Here is a 22,511-nt window from a genome sequence, read left to right on the forward strand (position 1 = left end):
AATTCAGAGAGGACACACATCCCATGGTGTCCACGTTAATGAAAGAGCAGTTGGGACTAATCAGTTATGGTCAATGGGTGATAGGTGGCTGCTTGCCTTTCAGCACTCTCTTCTGCATGAAGAAACTCCATCACCCATTCCACCAACTCTCAAATTCCACAATGCACAGCAAAATATTCTTCATCACCCTGGCACCAACACCCACGAAAAGATGAGCAAACCTTCCATCCATAGTTCCCTTCCACCACCATTTTGCCATCCTCCACCAAATTACGTCACACAGCGGCCGCGGCCTCTGATTGGTTAAAATGAGGCGGGAAGACATACTGGTTGATAGTCGATAGGCCTACTCAACTGCCAGTCAAAGGAAGGCCGAACTCATTGGAATAGACGAGAGGAATCTAAAGCTTACCATTGGCTGATTTGAAAGAGGACGCCCGTCAATTGGTTGGAGCGACTGTCCATCAAGGCGGGCAGCGTCGGCCGCCATTTTGTGACGACGAGGGGAAGGCAGAGTTTAGGAGGCAGAGAAGTAAATGTAAAAGAGCGCGGACGGCAGGTAAGGACGGCAGGTGGGGGCGCCCGGAGAGGGCGGGGAGGAGAGGAGAGGAGAGGTGTGGTGAGGTGAGGTGAGGTGAGGTGAGGCTCCGGGGGCGGCCGTCGGGCTGTGGCGGGGGAAAGGCCGCGGCCTCGTTGTAACCAGGGCGACGGAGCGCAGGCCCAACGATTCTTGGCGCCTCCTGCCCTTCCCCCCCCCCCCAATCCCTTCCCCCCCCAATCCCTTCCCTCCCCCAATCCCTTCCCTCCCCCCCAATCCCTTCCCCCCCCCAATCCCTTCCCCCCCCCAATCCCTTCCCCCCCCCAATCCCTTCCCCCCCCCAATCCCTTCCCCCCCCCAATCCCTTCCCCCCCCCAATCCCTTCCCCCCCCCAATCCCTTCCCCCCCCAATCCCTTCCCCCCCCAATCCCTTCCCCCCCCAATCCCTTCCCCCCCAATCCCCTTTCCCCCCCCACCCACCCGCCATCCCTTCGTTAGGCCAACAGCCCCCACCCCCGTTACACCCCCCACCCCATTACACCACCGTTCCACTCCCCAGCCCCGTTACACCCTCCCACCCCCTCGTTTTCCCCCCCCATCGTCTTCTCCCTCGTTCTGCCCAATCCCTTCAATTGCCAAAAAGTATTTTAATCTCTCTTGAATACACTCAACAATTGAGCCTCCACATGTTCTAGGTTAGAGAATTCCTAAGGTTCACTGACTTTGGGGATTAAGAAGTTTTTTTTCTTATTTCTGTCCTGAGAATAGGCCCAGTCTGCTTTAATATCCCCTTGGAGGACAAACCCAGTTATGCCAGGAGTTGATCTGCTGAACCTTTGCTGCACTCTCTGTGCTCTTCATTTCTTAGGAAGATGAGACTTCTACACGTTATTCCAGGGCTGGATATAATTGAACCATCTCTCGACTTGTATCTTCTTGCAAATAGTAAAACATACTCTTTAACTTCCTCGTTCCATGCTGTACCTGCATGTTAATTTTCAGTGATTCACATAGAGCATCACTGAGCTGTCTCTGAATACCAACACTTTTCAGTCTTATTTTAAAAAAAATCACTCATTTTCTAAATGGATGACCTCCCATTTTATCACTTTATATTTTATCTGCCTCGTCACTGCACATTGACTTGACCTCTCTATATTGCCTGAAGCCCCTCTGCATCCTCGCATCCCCACTGCTGCGCAGTTTTGTATTACCAGCACATTTGGTTCTGTCACATTTGATCTCTTCATCCAAGTCTGATAGAGATTGTAAACACCTGAGTCTCACTGACCCATTCCTGCAGCATCTCACTAGTGACTTGCATTTATTTAGTTTGCCAATTAGAATGACATAGAAAAAATGTCATTCTGTGTCAGATTTGTGAAGGATGATTTCCCTTCCATCAATCCATATTAACCCTGGTCAGTCCTATTGTTCTAAGTGCTCTATTAACAGTTCCTCAATGATGGATTCCAGTATTTTCCCTACTAATGTCATTTGGTAATTCTCTGTTTTCTCTGTCCCTTGTTTCTTAACTTCTGGGGTTATATTCCAAATCTATGGTAACCATCCAGAATCCATGGAATTCAGAGAGATGACAAACAGAGTATCCCTATGCCTAGAGCCACCTCTTTCAAAACCTAGGATACAGATCAATAGGTTCTAAAGGTTTAGCATCTTTTGATCCAACTAATTTTAACTTCATTGAGTTCCTCATATACTCTCTTCCTCCATTATTTTTCTGTGTACATGGACATAATGTATTTATTTAATTTTCATGCCATTTCCTCATTCCTCAATGTAATTTATCCTGTCACAGTCTATAAGGGGCCCAAGTTAATGAGCTATTTGTTTCTGTTTTGCATTTCTGTGGGAGTTCTTTGTCTTTTTTTATGGTTTTCACCAGACAAGTCTCATTCTACATTCCATAAAAATGCCTTGGTCATCCTTTACTGAATTCTGATCTTTTTTCCCCCAAGTCCTCAGGTTGCTGTTTCATTCTGGCAATATCATAAGTCTTTTCCCTTGATTTAATACTACCTCGTGATAACCATGGCTGGACCTCTCTTCTATTTGGGTTTTTAGTTGCCTAAAGAACCATATTATTTGTAAACAGAATTACTTCCTTCAGTGTTAGCCACGTAGTCAAATCTTTTAATATATTTTCCTAATATGCCATAGCTGGCTTGCTCTTTATACCTTAGTAGTTTCCAATGCTTCCTCTTTTTTTTCTCCTCACCATTTATTATGTGAAGGTACATTTTATAGCTATTTAGCATAATGTTCATATTCTCTATTTTCTCACCCAAACTGACTAATGATGCATCAGATAAACAGTGAGTTTAATCTTGACCATCTGCATAGACCAACACTTTTGGGAGCCATTACTTCATGGCAATCAAGAGCCACACCAGCAATATGCCTAGATGGCAATTGGTGACTGAAGCAATAAAACAACTTGCATTGATTTAGTACCTTGGACAAATTAGGATGCCCCAAAGTGCTTTGCAGTATATATTGACAAAAATTTGACAGTACCACTTAGAGATGCTGGGAATAATGACATATCTATATGGATGAGATGTTTTAAGAAATGACTTAGAGGAGAGAAAAGTGTTCAGGGAATTTATTCTAGAACCTAGGACCAGAGTGTTGGGAAAAAGAATTGAAAGAGCACAATTTCTGGATGATTGTAAGGGTGGTGGAGGTACAGACTGATGTGGAAGGGTGCCCACACATAGCTGAGTTTAATATATAGTAATTTTTATGTCTTTACACTGTACTGTTGCTGAAAAATGACAAATTTCATGACGTATAAGTCAGTGATAATAAATCTGATTCTGAGACATTATTGGACAAGAAACTAGCTTATGTGAATAAGCAGAAGTGTGATGGCTGAACAAGAGTTGAGATAGGTAGCAGACAGAAATAGTGCAATTTCTGAAATATGTGATAGTTGTACAGTTTCCTTTTTGTAGCAATTTGATATCTAGTTTCCACAGATTACATTCTCAATGTGTATCGCAGGTTGGCACTAACAGTTTGCTACCATGGGAGTCAATTATAAGGGCACTGCTTCAGGCAGTTCAATTAGTGCTTGTGCTCTATGACCTGATTTTAAAACATGATGCTGATTCTGAGTTGGGTCCACAAGCAGTCATCTGCACAGACCTGGTTCATTTGTCTTGGTGTGAAATTCTGCATGCAGCTATTTGTCAGGTTTAGTTTTATAGAATGTATTTTGGCTACCTTGCTCTTTAGTTTTACTGTCTCCTGCATATAACAGAAAAGTAGTAGTAACACTGTAATGCATCTCTCAAAGTTGTGGGGATAGTACTGAGGTCTTTAAACTGCATTATTAATTTTAAAGCTTGAAGAACATTAGTTCTCTGGGTAATGTTTTCAATTTGATATATATATAAAAAATAGTAGGGGTGGTGTCAGAGATTGGATTGGAGGTGGGTTGAGATGATTTCCTGGAGTTTTCTTTAAACTGGATCTGTACTTGGGAATTTGTGAACTGTAACCACTGGGCTTCCACAAAATCTGTTGTCAGTAAGAAGTCAGTGAAATAAATCTTGAAGACAGAGTGCAGCTTGCTGACAACTGTTTAAGTGCTGACGCTGCTTTAAGTTCTAGACAGATTGTGTGGGAAAAGTTTCAGCTCTAACCATTCACCCACATTTTTTTTATTAAAGGCTCCATATAATTGCACGTTACTGCTTGATTTATTTTAAGTGTTAATAAAGTAGGCGTTAATTGGATTGGATTCAGAAGGTGTTCACATGTTGTCTGACTTGAAAGAATTACTCAGTCCCTGTTATCTCAGCTACAATGCATGGCGTTTTGACAATTTTATTTCAGTCTATTACTGTGATGATAAGCATTTCATTAAAATTGAATTGGTGTTGTATGTGTAGTAATAAGGATTAACCAGTAGGATGAGATAGTATTTTGCTTTGTCAAATCTGGGTTGAAAGCAGTGCTGTAACCGTCAGGTTGCACCAAGAGCCATGTCGATCTTGTCAGTTTCCTGGGATTCTTGACACATTCCCGAATGTTACAATGGTATTAAACAAGTGGAAATTAGCATTAACTAGCATAGTCTGTGAAAAATACGAAACTTAGCCTTATTCTTTGGATGAAATATTTCTCCTTTAAGCCCTTCATGTATGAAAATTAAAGTTTGAGATTTTCTTTATGTACACTTGGCACAAGTATTATGAAAGCATAATTTTGGAAATTTTTTCTGGGATTCACTCTGATCCATAAACATGCATTCAAGGGTACAGAAATGACATACTAAGTCTCAGGATGTCAAATAACCATGCCTGCTGCAACTCAAATTTATGTAAGATTCACTTTACAATTTAGTTTTAAGTTGTGTTAATTAACAGCAGATGTTTTGGATAATCAGCTCAGATCTAGGAAATTTGGACATGACCTGAAATGTGAGGAGGTACATGCTTGAATTCCATTAATTTTTTAAAATAACAAAGGTAAAATACTAAAAGCATATTAGAGCATGTTTAAGTGTTTAATTTTCCTGTTTTAAACACTTGGATAATTGAAAGCCCTTGTAAGTCACATGATGTTAAAGATGTGCCACTTAATGTTGGATTTGTGTTCTTATTTAAAAAAAATTCAGCTGAGCAATGATGCGTCGTGATTCCTGTCCGCTTGACTGTAAGGTCTATGTGGGTGACCTGGGAACCAATGGAAACAAGACAGAGTTAGAGCGTTCATTCAGCTACTATGGACCCCTGAGGAATGTGTGGGTTGCTCGGAACCCCCCTGGCTTTGCATTTATAGAATTTGAGGACCCCCGTGATGCAGCAGATGCTGTACGAGAATTGGATGGCAGGTATGGAACTGGTAATGAGTTCAACAGTTGAAGCACAATATTCCTGATGATCTGCCTCCTTTATCATACTTTGATGGTATTTTGTCTGATACATCTAATGTATATTGCACAAAATCACATTTGTCCAAATGCTGCTCTCTCAGGCCTCATGGGTAAAACCTTCCAATCTCCTGATTTGAAAGGATGTCACCTGAATATATATATATTCATGCTTTTCAGTTTTCTATTGCACTAGTTAGCCATGCATTGAAATTGCTGGTTATTAGCAGCATTCTATTTGGATTATCTACCTCAATGGTGACATTAAAAACCCTCTAGTGGTGTAAATAGGGGCCAAAGGTCACGGGTGTACATTTCCCATTATATTTAAAATTCAAAGGGAATTTAGATTTGTAACACTTACAAATTCTTTTTGTTGAGATTGATAAGGTTTTAAACTGTTGTTAAGCAGCTAAAAGAAATTTGATGATAGAAAAAAGTTAAAGGTATATAGGCTTTGAAATACAGCAGAAAGTTTTGAGTGGACAAAAGAAAAGATCTACTGAAGGTTGAGAGGAAGGAGAGATTGAATGACAAACAATACGGGAAAAAACAACAAAATCCTGAACTCAGAAAAATAATTGCTCCAAATGATCAAATCTCTTGAAATCTTTCAATCTCGGTTTTGAATGCCATCAGTACCTGTGCCTCCATAGCCTTCCAGGGTAGAGAAATCCAAAGGTTTACAATCCTTTGAGGGAAAGAATATCTCCCCATTTCACCAGGTCAAGCTCTGTAAGAATTTAGTATGTTTTGATGAGTTCCCCTCTCGGCATTTAAAAGGATAGAGCCTAACCTACTCAAGTCTCCTCATTTGACAGATCTGCCATCCCAGGAACTAGTCTGGTGAATCTTTGCTGCACCCCCCCCACTTTAGCAGCTATATTTTTTAGGTAGGGAAACCAAAATTTTGCACAATCCAGGTGTGATCTCACTGAGGACATGCATAAGTGTGGTAAGGCAGCATTGCTGTTGGTAGTCATTTAGCGATATTCTGTCTGAGGTGAACAGACGATAGACTGAGAACAAAAACAATAAACATGCCTATCCACCTGGGCTTCTCCCTTAGCTCACCTTTGCTATTCTCTACCTGATTCCATCTTCCCATCACCCCTCCCTTACCTAATTTCACCGATTACCTGCCATTCTGTATCTATCCCCACCACCCCCCCCCCCCCCCCAATTTTCTTCCCCCCACCTCCGCTTACCTGTTTCCACCTATCATTTATCAGCACACCCCCCCAACTCGTGGTTCCACCTATTACCTACCAGCCTCTGTCTCACTCCTCTCTCTCATTTCTATTTACTGGCTGTCTTCCTTCCGCATGTTCAGTCCTGATTCAGAGTCTCAGTCCGAAATGTCGACCATCCGTTTGCATCCACAGATGTAGTCTGATTCCAGCATCTGCAGTCTCTTGTGTCTCCAATGAACTTCTGGCCTGCTTGGCTTGGTGCTACAATAGGTAGTATTTCTGCTATTGAGATGTCTATGGTAGATTCTGGAAGCAGTCTCACCTGATCAAGTTACAATGTATGTCATTGTCTTTGAGGAATAATGAGTCATGTTTAGATGTGGTTGTCCTGGAGAGAAACAAACATTGCCATTATTTGAGGCTCCATAGCTGCTAACAGTTCACCTCTTGTTGACTATTGCAGAACCCTGTGTGGAGTTCGTGTCCGAGTGGAGCTGTCCTCTGGTGAAAGGAGGAAGCGTTATCGTGGCCCTCCACCGCCCTGGACCAGGCGTCCCCGTTATGATGATTATCGTCATCGTAGCCCTCAGCGGCGACGTTACTCAAGGTGAGAGTGGATCCATGGATGGTAACATTGGTTCTTTTTCACCCCCCAACTTTGTGTGTGGAGCTGGAATAGGTACAGAGATGAGCTGGACCCCGTATCTGGGGTCCATAATCTCTAGAGTGGGGCCTGTAGTGGGCATTGAGAAGATTAAATATTTCACCACATTACTGTAATTCTGAAAACAAGAAATCCATGCAAATTAATACTAAGATCTGAATGTTTTCTATTGCTACCCTGCATCTGTATTGCCACATAATTTTATTGGCGTGAGAGTCTTTGGCTTGCAGTCTGCATGTCTTTGAGATCTTAAATTTCTTTGTATTGTACCAAGAATAATGGAGACTTAAGTATAATCCTTGGAAACTTTAAGATTTTGTGCTTTATAGTAACCCCTTTTTCTGTCACACATAATGCAGTTATGCTACTTTAAAATCCCCTAATCTTTATCATAGCTGTGTTATCAGCTGCTTCAGTCTATCTTTTGAACCCATTGAATGTTCAGTTAAAGTTGCCAATCGGACAGCTAATTTAAGTACATGAGATAATTCAACATATTGAAGTCTGTAACTAGGTCTCATAATCACATAGCAGAAATTTACAAATCGCCTCAAATATATTGTGACGAAATAGATCAAATCTTAGATTCTTCTGAATTGAATTTGGAAAACCAGTGTGGGATCCTAACTAACTGAAACTGCTATAATAAACTTTTTGCAGAGAGGGAATACTTTATTATACCAGGGCTCATTCTAGTTTGAACAAAAGCAATGTATTCAGGATGCTGTAGTCCTTTAAAAACAAAACTTTAATTGGATATCTCATCACCCAGACATCTGATTGAAATAGATGCTATTAAGAATATTGTACAGTAAATAGTATTTGTAAAGTGCAGTAAAGGACTACACAACGTGAAAGTATCTAAGGCCATAGTAAATCACTATCGCAAAGTCTTTTAAAGCTTTCGGGTAAGGTCTTCAGTACCACAGCAGCACTGCACTATTGTTTTATTAAGCTTTGTGTAACAATGTATGATCTTAATTACTTGGATTGAGTTTTCATTTAATATAAATAATGCTCCTGTGGAGCAATTTCAAGGCAGCAAATGTTAGAATCTTAAATCACAGTCAGTCAGCTGCTTGGTTACCATCAGCACCTTAAAGAAATTACTGCCTTGAAGTTGCTTTCTTGTGTTTTACAACATATTATGTTTTCCCAGCACTTACTCATGCTTCGATGTTTCTGGCATACAAGACAACCAATAAATGCCTCCACTGCTAATCCAGAATAAGTGATTTAGTGTACAGTACACTGTAATTGCTGGCTGTTATACTGCAGATTTCAGACAATGTAGGGATTCAGGTAAAATTAACAAGGCTTGTTCTAGTGTTCAATAAGATTAAAAAGAGAAGGTTGCCCTCTGTTCCTGATAGCTATTTGGTGAACTTCATCTGGAGCTGTGTGAACCATAGGTAAGGATAAGATCGTATATGTCACATTTCCAAAACATTCAATGACTTCTGCTTACTCATGAAAGCATATTACAAGACTAGTGGCAGGAAATTACCCTAGGAAAAGAAAACAGCAAACAAAAAAGAAACGTTTTATAGATATGGGAGCTCTGCTGCTTGCGCATCTGTAAATAATTGACTTGAAGCAGCATTAGCAAAGTTCAGACACTAAATACTGCAAGTGCTCAGAATTTGAAGTGAAACAGAAAATGATGCAAGCACTGAGCAAGTCGAGCAGCATCTGTGGAGAGAGAGAAAGAGCATGTTAACATTTAAGGTCGATGGCTTTTCATGCAAAACTGGCTCTGTGATGAAAGTCATTTGAGTTGAAATGTTAATTCTGTACCCCTTTTTTCCCCCTAGATATTGCTTGGCCTGCTCAGTATCCAGTAGAGAATCAGAATTCCTCTTGCTGTAGTTGCACCTCCTGTTAAAGTGTGGTTTCTATTTCTGTTTTTTTTTAATATATATATACTTCTGAGAGGGATGTGCTCTACAGCTAAAAGCAAGTCAACAGCACCCTCCAGGCTTTGCATATCCTCTTGCCTATCATATTTTAAAGAGTTACCCATCCTTCCTTCCTGTTGGGGAATTATTTCTCATCCTCTTCATCCCCCCACCCCCCCCTTCCCTAATAACCATCCTTAACTGCAGTGTGAATACCTGAGACCAAATTCTTCCAGAACTTAATCCATACTGCTAAGATTGCATTTCAGATTTGCTCTTTGTCTCCTGATTTCACAAATAATTCTCATAAATAATTGTTGCAAAAGAAATGCCATAGGAGACGTCAGATCGTTGAGGGGGCTTTAACCTACTTTTTTAAAGATTGTTTAAAACAAAGAAGCTAGAATCATTCACCTGACTTTCTCCTTCTCAACTAAGACATGTGAATGCATAATACTAAGTTATGCTATTTAGGCTTATGGTTTGCTGTTTCTTTTAACTTCAATTCACCATTTGCAACAGGTCAACATTGCGTGAAGATGAAATCAAGCAGTTGGATATTGCATTGTGTTTTAGGCTAACAATTGTTATTTTTAACATACCTAATAGTTGGTTTATATAAGGATTGTTCTAGAGGTCATGATACTAACTATTAAAATATAACCTGCTGCAACATTGCATGGACATGGAGTTTATTCACAGTAAACCTTTAAGCTGAATTACTGCTTTGGTATTTTTGCTGAGTAAAAGGTTCTAAATTGTACAATATAACACTATATAAAATAGTACAAGGTATGAATTTCTTGGTAATTGTGCGATCTTTAATTGTTTTAATGAATGGAATTTAAAAAATAGTCTCCAATTTGGAACAAACAATAGAAGTTTCAGTATCTTTAATGTAAATTTTAGGAACTTTTTGGTGAAAGCCACAATCCCAATAAGATTTTTCTTAGTTGCCACTCTTAGGGATGCTGACTATAGGGGTTATGGGCCAATCCTTCTGTCTTTAAAACATTTGTAATTTTAGCTGTGTATCACAGTCACATCTAGCAATCTCATCAGAAAAGGTCACTGGATAGTAGTTAAGGGCATGAGCCATGGCTTTAACTTATTCCTTGCTTGGAAGCTGTTGGGCCAGTTAGAGGATTTTTTTCTTGCCCCAGCTAAGGCTAGTTAAGTCATTACAGACCAGGTGTTAAATTTGAGATTTGGTATTATAGTGGAACCAGTTAGCTTTCAAGGCTTTTCTTTATTTTATGTCTAGAGCTGGCTGCCTGATTTCCTTTCAGCCCTGATGAGATCTTTAAGAATTAGACTTGCCCTTGTTGGTCACTCGATTTATTGGTTCTGAATTAGGGCTGAGTCAAGGCCATTTTTGATAGACTTCCTATTTTCTACAAACTTTCCTTTATTTTAATTCATTCAAGGGATGAAGCTTCCCTGGCTGAGCCAGCATTTAATTGCCCTTCCCTGGTTGCCCTCAAGAAGGTGGCGTTGAGCTGCCTTCTTGAACCGCTGCAGTCCTTAAGGTGTGGGTTTTGACCCAGTGATGTGGCTATTCAAAAATAGAAGTTAAAATGGTTTAATGGTTTAACTTGTTTTAACTTACAAGGTCATCTTGCTTGGGTTTGTGACTGCCCAAAATAATGCACAGCAACACGGGTGTAATGTCAGTACATAAAGTTTTTTAGGGAAGTGGGCAAGGTTTGGAGCTTTGTTTGCCAATTCAGAAAAGGTCAAACAACTTAACTTTGATAATATGACTCTCAACCTCTTAAAAGTGATGATCAAAATTTTTTTTCTTTGCTTTTTGTATATTCAGGGTTGGATAATTTTTTGAATCTCATACTGCTGTGTATGTGTGTATTGAAAAGTTAAGTTAAATGAAAATGCATCATGATTGGTTAGATAGTAACTGGTGTTTCTGTGCATTTTTTTTTTCTTTTGATGAAATGTGCAGTTGAAACCCACGCACTCACCCCCTGTCCCCTTTCAGAGAGCGTCCACTTCTCCGAGTCTACATTAGCCAATCAACTGGTTGTGTCTACATCAGGGGATCAGCGCGTCCCAATCTAAACGAACGCCTCACACTTCAAATGTCCAGCATTCACGTGTGTCTGTGAGTGTGTGCAACCGAATGGCCAACCGCTGGACCGACAAGTTTGGGTCTTTTCCTGCGTACCCCAGCACGCTGTTTATAAACAACCATCCCTTCTCTACTGTTTCTGCCGGCAACCATAACGACCAAACAGCCAACGGGGGAAAAAAATTACCATCTGAAATCCTCTCGATCCATCAGTGGGGTGTGGTTGTCCGCCAGCCTTTGCAAACCCAAGGCCTGCATCGGTAGTAAACTGGTACCAACGCACTCTAAAAGGGGCTGCTTCGATTGGTCTCCGTGCCAATACACAGCAGATAAATTAATACCATTTTTTTATTTAATTCTACACTTTGCATCGTGCATGAATCCAGATGGTCAGGCCCCTTTTTGTCCCCCCACCACCATCGTCACACGACACGCCCTGCAGATGGCTGTTGATTTGCTATAATGTTGACTGTTCTAGTAAGTTTTATCTGCCTTTTACATTTTAAATTGAGAATTCACTTTTGTGTTTTCCCACTCCGCCTTCTCATCCCTTGTGGTTTTTCAGTCCCTTCCACTCTTGGCTCTGATCTTCTATTGGACTGATACCTGCAATTTCTGGAATGTGAAACAATTGCTGCTATCCTGTTGAGTCTGTTGAATGATCTCTAAAGGAAAGCAAAACATTGAAAATACACACAGCAGTTTGTGCACGCGAATTAATCTTCTTGAATGCAGGTGAACCTGCTGTGTATTTCCAGTTGTGTTTTATTTCAAATTTTTAACTAATCCAGTTAGTTTGATTTATACTCTGGCATAATTTGCAAGTCCTGAACCCACCGCAAAGACAAGTCTAGAGATTCGCGCTGTGGAGCAACTTGATAGTTTACTATCACCAGGAGCCTGTTTTTGACCACTCCAGACAGATCTGTAATAAATGTAATACTGGATTATTTAGCTGGAACTCGTGTGTTGTTCCTTCTTCGTCCCCCAAAAAGATTTGGTAAGGAAATATTTTCAAGTAATTGAATTATCCCAATTTTCATAGAAGGGAAGGAAGACCCCATGTTAGTTTTCTTCCTGAAATGTTTTACTTTTCTCTCCCTTATGGCTGAAGTGAGGATCTTATTGGTTGAGAGGTGTCTTGTCGGTGCCTTGCGCAGAGTCTACCAATGTTCTGGAGAATGTAGCTTGGCCAGAATTAATTTAAACTGTTCCAGTACTCCACCCCCACCCCCTCCATTAGTGACAAAGGGGCAAAAGGTTGATTGGTATTTGAGCCCAAAGCAGAGTTGATTAGTCTTGACATTGCCTCCACATGCCCAATTTACCAAAACTGTACAGATTGGTCCCCTTGTATAAGGAAGGATGTACTTGCATTGGAGGCAGGCCAGAAGAGATTCTCCAGGCTAAGTTCTGGAATTATCACAAATGTCTTTAACAAAAAAATGTTTGATCTCATTTGTTGGAGTTTAGAAAAAAATGAGTGACCTTATTGAGCTATGATGAGAGCACAACAGGGTAGATGTTGAGATATTTCCACTAGTGGAAGAGTGTCAAACAAGGGGACACTGTTTCCAGATGAGGGGGCAAGTTTATGTGTATCCTCACTATAAACTACCACAGTTATTTGTAGAATACTGGGATGTATGTAGAAGCTATTATGCTTGGATGTCTAGCTGCTACTGATATTTGACCAGTAAGTAATGGCTTCTTCTAAATAGACTTTTTTTAGTACTAGGGCACTTTGTTCTTTGCCGAATTGGTCAGCACATCGTTTCACAATCCAGACTTTGCAGGTTGCAATTTGTTTTAAGCATCAGTCCTTCAGCTGGGAGGGCAATGTAGCCCAAGTCAAGAATTTATTGGGCTGCTTCCAGAGCCACAGCACAATGTCTTGATTCAATCAAGTTCATTTTTCTGAGAAGTAACTTTGTATTTTGCCATGGTGAAGATGACTTGTGCTTCCAGTAATTGGTTAAATGGTTGGGTGTAATATTGTGTTGAGATTGACCCAGCTGTCAGTAAAGGCCATCTGACATTGGTGTTGGAGGTGGTTGTTGCAGGAAGGTGTCCTTGCTGCCATTCCAAACAAATTGAGTGTGCGTGTTATGTTCACTGCTTCCAGGTGCTTGTAGTCATGGTGAAAGTGACCTTGATTAGGGAATGGCCAGTTAAACATTGGATCTGGATACCTATTTTTAATGAGAGGGTTGGAGAGAGGAATGGAAACTTGCACTGTTTCACATGTCAGGTCAATCATTTCACAGGCTAATAATGGTAATTGTGCTAATTTGTTCATTGGAAAAATGGGGTGGTAAGTTGAGTGATATTCTTACAATACATTGATTTTTCAATGTAAATGATGCATGATAGTAAGCTTGATTTTTAAGTCAAAAATTGCAATTCTTCCTTTGAAGTACTGGTGGTGAAAGAGTAGATGGTGATAACCTGATGCATTGGGGGAAGAGCGAGGAGAAGGTGAACATAGGGTGACTCATTTACAGTTTAAGACTGAAGTCCGTGGGGTCATGGTGTTAGCAACAAAATAGTAACAGGATAATAATGGGCCTCTTGAATCTGAACTCCTGCCTGTTTGGAAAGAATGACCTTTCATTCATTTGTCAGTCTTCTAATATCTACATTTTATACAGAGGGAAGGAGTTTACACAAAATAAAACTTGAGTCCTTTACCTGTTCGCTTTTCATGATATAGGCATTGCTGGCAAGCCAGCATTTATTTCCCATCTCTAGTTGTCCTTGAAGGTGTTGGTAAGCCAGCCTTTGACTTGTTGCAGCCCTTCTGATGAAGGTTCTCCCAAATATCAGTTGGATAGGGGATTCCAGGATTTCGACCCAGTGATGCCAAAGCAACAGCCACACACTTCCACATCAGGATAATGTCTGATTTGGAGGAGAAACCGTAGATGGTGGTATTTCCATTGTGCCTGTTTTCCTTGTTCTTGGTGGTAGAGTTTGTGGGTTTTACAGATGCTGTCAGAATAATTTTAGTGAGTAATCGCAGGGTGTTTATGGATGGCATACACTGCAGTCACTCTGTGCGTGATATGGAGGGAATGCACGGTTAGGGTGGATAGGATGCCAGTCAAACAGTTACTTTGTTTTTGAGTGTCCAAACTTCTCGAGTGTTGTGGAGCTCCACTCATCTGAGCAAGTGGAACAAATTCCACCGTGCTTTGTAATTTGTTTAATGTACATGGTGGAAAGGGCTGTCATGAGGTGAAACAGTTGCCTCAATACCCAGTCTCTGACCTGTTGTTGAAGCCACAGTACTGATGTGGCTTGTCCAGATGAGTTTCTGGTCAGTGGTTAATTCCCAAAGCTTTTGGTGTTGGGAAAATCAATGGTAGACCCACCATTGAATCTCAAGGATGGGTCATCAGTCTCTCCTACATTATTGATGGTCATTGCCTCATGTGCCATGAATGTTACTTTGGTAGTTTGATTTGCTAAAGTACTCTTATCCAAAAGGGATAAAAATGTAGATGGTTAGAGGGAGATGGAGGAGAAGAGCCTGTCAATGGCTGTTGTGTACCTAGTTGTAATGATTGGCAGTAGAAGCCTTTGGTCTGCATTGTGCCACTCTTGCAGTTACAGGGAGTGAGAACTGCAAAAGTGAGTAAGTTCAGGGCTAACACAATTTAAAATAATGTATTAGTTGCTCTCAAATGGTTACTGCCTCTTCAAGGTCCGATTGACTACACTGCACACTGGTCTTTGCTATTAGAGATAAAGAGGAGGGCAGACAGGATTCATTTTCCTCTAAGAAAATTAAAATGTTGTAAATGCCATTGAGATGCTGCTAGATGATGATGGTGCTCTTTTCTGGAATAAATGTTTGATTAAACATCTAAGTTTTCAAAATGGTAGCCTTGCCAATATTAGTTGGTTAAGCAGACAGTTCTGGACAAAGCTGAAGTGCTGCAAGTATGTATCATGAAGTGGATACACTTCCTACCTCATGGTTTTAAAGGGGGTTCACTTACCTGTGTATTTGATGTATTGGGGTGGCATGTTTTTGTTAAGTTGCCAAACTCTGTGCATTTGTTCACAGACTTATTCAGAAAGTGCACTAACATCATTTAATGAGAGTAAAGTGGTTGCTGTGTAATTCTGGTTTGCATTAAACTGGCTTGATATTTTTCATTCTTATGGTATTTTCCCTCTCACGTTTGATAAGATCCCTGTAGTGGAATTTGTGATGCCTGATTACAGTTGGCTCATGTGTCTGTTTACTCCTATTTCACTTGCTCCACTATAGGTCTCGGTCCAGGGAGAACAGGCGTCGTGAGCGTTCAATTTCGAGGGACAGAGAAAGACGAGAGCCATCAAGATCTTTCTCTAGATCGCACAGGTTAGTAGTGTTAAATTTCTCAATGGATTTTCCGTCCTAATGTGTTCTTTTGCTGTATTGAGATTGTAAGAACCTTTTAGCTGGATCCTTGCAATATGCTGCATATGGGCACAAATTGGGGCCTGCAGTTGGCATTGCCAACAGTGAGGTAGAATGGAAAGCCTACTTACTATTATCTGGTGGCTGTTGGATTGTGACTGGATGGAACATCAGCTGAGATATAACCTGCTGTGCTCAAAAAATGGCAGCTTGGGTGAGATGATTCTAAGGGCTGTTGAAGTATGTGAGGTACAGCCCACAAGTCCTGCCATCTGGAGTGGAGTAAAAACCAAAGAGAGCCAAGGGACAATATCAAGCTGAAGTGTGCGCAAAACATTTGTTCCATTTAATTTGTTTAAAATTTGTTAAGAATATTTGAATTACACAAACACTTTGGAATAAGAGGCTCTGAGTGTTCTTGAGCCTAAGATATTCTTTTAAAACTGGGTCATGTTCTGCTGCTATTAATCTTGTATTAAAAAAAAGGCTGTGTAACTTATTTGCAGGGCTCTGACAGGTTCATATCAGACAGACCACTGTTGACTTCTCAGGATTGGTCCTGAGATAACTACCTTTAAACTTTCACACCTGCTTGTCAAAAAAGGAGATTTTTGTCTTGGTCCACAGGCTTAAAAATTCTGACATCTGTTAAATCTCTGTCAGAATATCACTAAATATTGAATAGCAGAATTTGTCAGATTAGGTAGTTATAGAATATGTTATATTAAAAGAAAATGCAGACAGGTGTAGCCCCTTGCCGTGTATCTGATCATAGGCTGAATTTTTTAAATTCACGTTAAGTGGTCAGCATTGTCAACATGCAAAATAGAACACTAAACAGCAAGGTTGTGTTTGGGGAAGAATATTGGTTTTGATCCTGTGGCAGTTTAAAATTGTCCCTGACCACTGATTTGATAATTATTGAGCAATTTGCTGCTGATATTGTGATAAACAGCCTGCAAAGGGACTGTCACAACAAGCAGATAAGTGCATGCCATTGAGCAAATTGTGACTGTGTCTGTAATTAAAAAGAATTGATGAATGGTGGGGAGGACAGAGAAAATTAAGAGTTTAGTTCTAATGCACAGCATGAAGATTATAAGGTTACTTTTGCAAAGAGAGGCAGTTTCTACCAGCTTGTCCCATTTGGTGGTGATAATTTGGGAGTCTTCCAAGTGTATAGGGAATGCAGCAATAGCAGGAGGATACCAGCCTTCATTTTGTGAAATGGTTTGGTTGTTTAGTCATTAAGTCCCGAAATTTTGACTCTGCAGTGGTGTAGACTGGAACCCCAAAAACTTGCATTAGCAACTGCCTTCCTTCACATTTCCACTTATGCCCATGCTTTCAGCTGTCTAGGCCCCAAAGTCTTGAAGTTAGTTCCTAAATATCTACAGGATGTTGATTTTGCTGCTGAAACCAGCACAAGCATTTGATGCACTTCCCTGCTTGCCCTGGTGTACAATCTACATGAACCACTGCAGGCCTCGTAGTAATGCTGTTGTGTAGGGAGTTCCAGGATTGTGGCCTGTTAACAACAGAAGAACAATGATTTATTTTCAATTGTTTTGGGTGCCTGCAGATTTGAGAGATACTGGTATAGAAGTCTTAGCAAATTGCTGTAGTGCATTTTGTAGATAGTTCTAAGTTGCTTCTTAAAACCTGCCTCAATCAGGTATATCCCTGATATGTCCTTCCGGTGTAGTATCAATATTTTTCCAATTCCAGAACACTTCCCAGAAATAATTTCCTGTTTTAAAAGTGCTGTATGATTACTAAACATAGCTCTTGCAAATTGGGTGATCAAAGGTCACCATACTGACCACAAATTGTCACTCGTGTTGCCCATCAGGGGTTTCTTTTACGGTCAGCTGCAAATTGACTCAGCCTCTTCTCTCAGGACAGTGAACCATGTGAAATTTATAATACTTAAGGCCTCATAATAACTTTCCAAAGCCAGGAATTTGTCAAAGTTGGAGTTAAAATTTTCTTAAGCCTTTTGCTCATATTTTCCTTTTCATGCCTGATCTTTTATTTTCCTTCACTGCAGTCGTTCCCGGTCCATTGAGAGGAAGTAGAATCTCTGGTGGAGATGGCCTCTTCTCCCCCCTGACTTCTTGGAGATGAAGAATGTCTACAACGCTCTTGCGATTCTACAACTGATGAAGATTTAAGAGCAGCAGAGTGGGGTTGGGAGAGGAGGCTGTTTCTTTTATTCTGATTTGAAGGATGAGCTTTAACCAGCTCACCAATTTTTGGAACTTTTTTTTAAAAAAGACAAAAAAAAAACATGTCATGCAAAAACTATAAAAATTTGCTACTAATCACCAGAAAAGGAGGTCAGACCAGTGCTAGAGCAGTAACAGGACCTCCATTTCTTGTCATCTACTGTAATTTCTTCCTTTACATACCTAATGATGTCAACAGTTATTCATTCAATCCCTTTCAGTGCTTTTATTAGTTTGTCTTGCATTGCAACGAAAAGTTATTGTGACTCAAAGGAGTGTCTTCGCCAAGATATGGGCACTGCTTAATAAACTGCACCTCATAGTTTCTGAACTCATTTCTCTTTACAGAAGGTGTGAGTGAGAAGTTGCTGGGGTGGGGTGCAGTTTAGATGAGCAGAAATGAAGTTTGCTTTTGTCAGGTCAGTCTTTGTATTGAACTCCATGGACAAGAAGGTTGTTTGGAGCATTGAGGCAGGGATCTGGTTTTGGAGAAGGGAAGATCTTATCTGCTAACTGAAAATTGAACAATGTTAGGGATGATTTTAAGCAGTTCTAGGGAGGAATGTGGGAAAAGCAGTGGCCTTAACTCGTGAATGCATAGCTGGTCAGTTTTGATTAGCGGGCTCATCGCCAAAACCTGATTGGGACCATGTTATTGCTGCTTTAACGTCATGGTGCCCAGACTCCCATGTCGCTAATTGTGTTCATCCCTGTAACAGGAGAACCCTGTGGATGCTGCTAATTCAAAATTAAGATAAAACCTCCTACTGTAACAAACTGCAATGAAATAAATGACTAACCAGAGGGGGAGTTTGTCTACCTGCCTGGCAACCAGCAGCAGGTTACATCTTCAGCTTTTCTTTATTTTGAAGGGTTCATTCAGCATTGCAGCAAAACATACCTAAAAAATGACATGATTTAGGGTGTGGATTAGATTGCATGCTGTACACTTCTGCCTTGAAGCTTGTTTTCTCTTGTGGTTGATGTTTTTGAAGAAAACATTCATTCTACCCAGTTCCCCACTTGAGTTGCATCTTGCTGATAACTCTGTAGTGGTGTACATCTTGTTCTCTAGTGTTCTGGAGATAAGTGAAGGGCAGCAGAGGTTTGCCCTGAAGGATTGGCAACAAGCATACAACCAAAGAACTAGAAGTATCTGCATTTCCCTGAGCACATCTGTACCTCTCTGACCTCTTCACTATACAAAAAAAAACTTTACTCCAAGCATTGTACCCTGTCAATCAGTTGAAGTCCGATTTGTCTTCAAGGTACTGTTCACTTTTGCAGTTTTTGAAACTTAGCAAATACTGACAGTGCTCTGGCAAAGTAAGTATCTGATCATCCTTCAACTGTTGCTGATACTGACACTGGCCAGATGTACCTTGTCCTGTACAATAGAACTTAGTTTCAATAAGCATTGCTTCTAGTGACCATTTGGTTGCAAGCATGCAGTCTGCATTTAACTCTTGCTTGCTGTACGTTTCTGACTAACTGGTGATATCTTTCTGCTTGTTATGTGGGAAGTGATGCTTTGAAAGAAGAGAAATCCACCAATGCAATAATTACAACCCATGGTGCATGATTGCATTTATAATGAGGGCTTTGGTGTCTTGATCAGGTTAGTGGTGCATTACTTCAACAGGACATCTGAGGCTATTCTCTTGGGATGATGGAATTGAGAAACATTCCTGCTAAAAGCAAAGCCTATAACATTCTTAGACTAATGTGTTGCTGTCTGACAAACAGATCTTGTATTATAGGACGTAATAACTTTGGTGTTACACCTTGCTGACTGATGCACCTTGCTCACTAGCATCCTTAGTGTTTTGTGTTAAAGTTTAAAATGCTGAGAGTGAAGTGATTCACCAAAGTGTCCGTCCGATGTGAAATAAAAGGGGTGTGGAAGTCATGAACTTAACATTTTGTTGCTGCAGCTAATGTGGCAGTTTGTTCTGTTGCCTGTGGCCATTGTGTCTAATAACCAGTTAATTCTCCAGATGAATGAGAATTCCATTGATTCCCTTTTTGGTCCAGCGAATGTCTGCTTCATGTGGGAATATTCCTGGGGCTGCATCTGACAGAGTAGTAAAATGACAACATTTTTCTCCCTACTTGTTATTTCAAATAAGTAATGATTCTTTCATGGGATATACTTCTGTTGGAATTAGTTAAAGGAACGGCAGCTGCATTGATACTCCAGGCTTCAATCCCAAACCTTCACTGATATTGCAAGGTCACAGTAAGCTACCCTTCTTCAATAACCTAACTAGTTAATAGAGTTTAAGAATAGCAGCAAGCATTAAAGTTCTTCTCAGTGATAGTGACCAGTCCCAAGACATAAAGCTAGTGACTTCTACATTTCCTGGTGCAGGGACTAATAACACTTACCTGGCTTTGCCAAAATTACCTAACAGAGATGGCTCAAAATCCACCTTGGCCTATTGAAGCTTTTTATTGAGCAGGCAGACCTGCAGTTCTGGTGTTTAATTTGGATTTCAAAGCACTCTGCTCTGAACCTGATTGTTTAGCAGCTGAATGATTACAGTACTATAATGTTTGAGATTTATATTTCCATGTTTTGCTGATTTAGCATGATCAGCAGCCCGTTCTAAAGGTTCGCTCACACACTATGTGAAATTCCCTTACTCATGTTTTGCTTCACATTAATACAAAAGCTACCAAAAGCCATCCCTAACTAAGCCAGTCTTTGCATGCAACTCCAAAAAGCAGCCTTTTACAAAGAGTCTGCTGTGCAATGGTTTAATATCTTCATGTAGACAGTATATTAATGGAGTGTGTATATAAAAAAAAGTCTGTAAACAGATTTATTTTTATCAAGACTAAGGATTTCTTAGTGGGAAAGATGGCATTTCTGCAGCTATGCACTGTTGAAAGACTTGATAGCACAGTGGACCAGATTTGATTTAAAAGCATTAAATGGGAAGGATTCTGTTTGCAAGTCCTGTACCCATCGTTTCCAAGCTGGCTTATCTAAGTACTTTTTAAAAGGAGCACAGTGCTTGTCATTTTGTGTATAACTACAATGCATTTTTTTTTAAAACACACTCTGTTGGAACTTGGAAATTTATGGTATTCATGTTGCAACTTCCCAGTAAAAGGACTTTGAACTGTTTTGTATTTCAAACATGTATCCTGAGACACTTTAAACTCGTTCTGAGAAGTTTTGAATCAAAATATCCAGGTGCATGTTTGCAGATATTTCTTGCTGTTGGACCAGCTGTTTGGTTAATCTGAATCTCTTCATTAAGTTATTGCATTCTAAAGCTCTTGCAATGTTAATGGCCCCTTGTGCGTGACACTAGTGCTAAGAAAATTATTTCTGATTGTCTAGCTGAGAGTATTTTGTGGCATCCGCAGAGTACGGCAGGACCCTTTTGAAGTCACTGTGGACAACTGCAGCCAAACTGTCAGTAACTGACTTTTTTTTTAAGAAAAAGACTTGATACTAGCTGGATTGATGTTTTGATTATATGTTTTTTGTTCTGTGTTTTTTGTCAGATTTCAATATAAAAGTTACCACAACCACATTTGTCTTTTATGGTATTGTTTGTTCTTTAAGGGCCAGCTATGCTTAATGTTTTCATTCCAACGTTGCACTTGCAGATTGAGATCCCAAGTTTGATCCTTTAATTGTATAGTAATACAGCAGAGAAGCAGGCTCTTCAGACTAACTAGTCCATGCCAACCAAAATGCCCACCTAAACTAGTCCCATTTGCCTGCATTTGGCCCATATCCCTCAAAACCTTTCCTATCCACATACCTGTGCAGAAGTCTTTGAAATGTTGTTGTTGTACCTACCTCAACCACTTCTGGCAGCTCATTCTATACACGCACCACCAACTGCATGAAAAGTTGCCCCTCAGGTCCCTTTTAAATCTTTCCCCTCACCTTAAAGCTATGTCCTCTAGTTTTTGATTTGCTTTCCCTGATATAAAGACTGTGTGCATTTGCCCTATCTGTGCCCCTCATGATTTTATACACCTCTGTAAGATCATTTGATAGAGGACACAGTGCTTTTACCTCTGGGGAAATAGCAAAGCAATAGTTCTTTGAGGCGTCCTTGAGGAAATTCAAAAGGAGCAGTGAGCATGTGGATAATTTTGACTGTCAGGAGTAGTTGATGCTAATAATGTGGATGAAGCTAGACAAGATCATGAGTGAAAAGGGAATGGAAAGAATGTGCTGATGGTGGGAGATGAGGGATGGGAAGGGGCTGTAGTGGATGACAAAAGCTGGCATAGACTGGTCTGCTATAAAATGATTGGATGAATCAATGTCATCTCAGTGACTGCAGGTGTGATAATGCAGTGCACTGACACAGCTACCCGGATTATTTCCTTATGTTCTGGAAGAGTGTTTAACCCACCCTTGTTTGACCTGAGAACAGCACTGCAAATGAGCACACATGACTCTACGGTTGCAGGCCTGTCCTGCAGATATGGCAAAATGTTCCACAAGGCATACTTGTATCTACATCTACAAATTGGTATACAGACCATCTGAAAATGGCTGTGAGAATCTCCAAGGATGAGTAGGAAGAGGCTATTGCCTTAGTTCCCTGTAGAGGT

General features: G+C 40.4%; 1 protein-coding gene across 1 annotated transcript; it reads left to right on the forward strand.

The window, feature by feature from the left end:
- Positions 1–463: 463 nt before the first annotated feature.
- On the forward strand, positions 464–21,469 carry LOC127585554 (serine/arginine-rich splicing factor 3-like). The gene is made up of 5 exons (XM_052043113.1): positions 464–559; positions 5,187–5,402; positions 7,098–7,241; positions 15,562–15,654; positions 17,744–21,469. Exons 2-5 carry the CDS (start codon positions 5,194–5,196, stop codon positions 17,769–17,771), a joined length of 474 nt encoding a protein of 157 aa, XP_051899073.1. The 5' UTR covers positions 464–559; positions 5,187–5,193; the 3' UTR covers positions 17,772–21,469.
- Positions 21,470–22,511: the final 1,042 nt, after the last annotated feature.

The sequence above is a fragment of the Pristis pectinata genome, chromosome 33, assembly GCF_009764475.1.
Source record: "Pristis pectinata isolate sPriPec2 chromosome 33, sPriPec2.1.pri, whole genome shotgun sequence".
Taxonomy (NCBI): domain Eukaryota; kingdom Metazoa; phylum Chordata; class Chondrichthyes; order Rhinopristiformes; family Pristidae; genus Pristis; species Pristis pectinata.

What these genes read in the sequence shown, in the direction of transcription:
- LOC127585554 (XM_052043113.1), top strand. Translation starts at nt 5,194, where the DNA reads ATGATGCGTCGTGATTCCTGTCCGCTTGACTGTAAGGTCTATGTGGGT. An exon ending in GTACGAGAATTGGATGGCAG is followed by an intron (nt 5,403 to 7,097) that starts GTATGGAACTGG and finishes TGACTATTGCAG; the next exon opens with AACCCTGTGTGGAGTTCGTG. An exon ending in TCTTTCTCTAGATCGCACAG is followed by an intron (nt 15,655 to 17,743) that starts GTTAGTAGTGTT and finishes CCTTCACTGCAG; the next exon opens with TCGTTCCCGGTCCATTGAGA.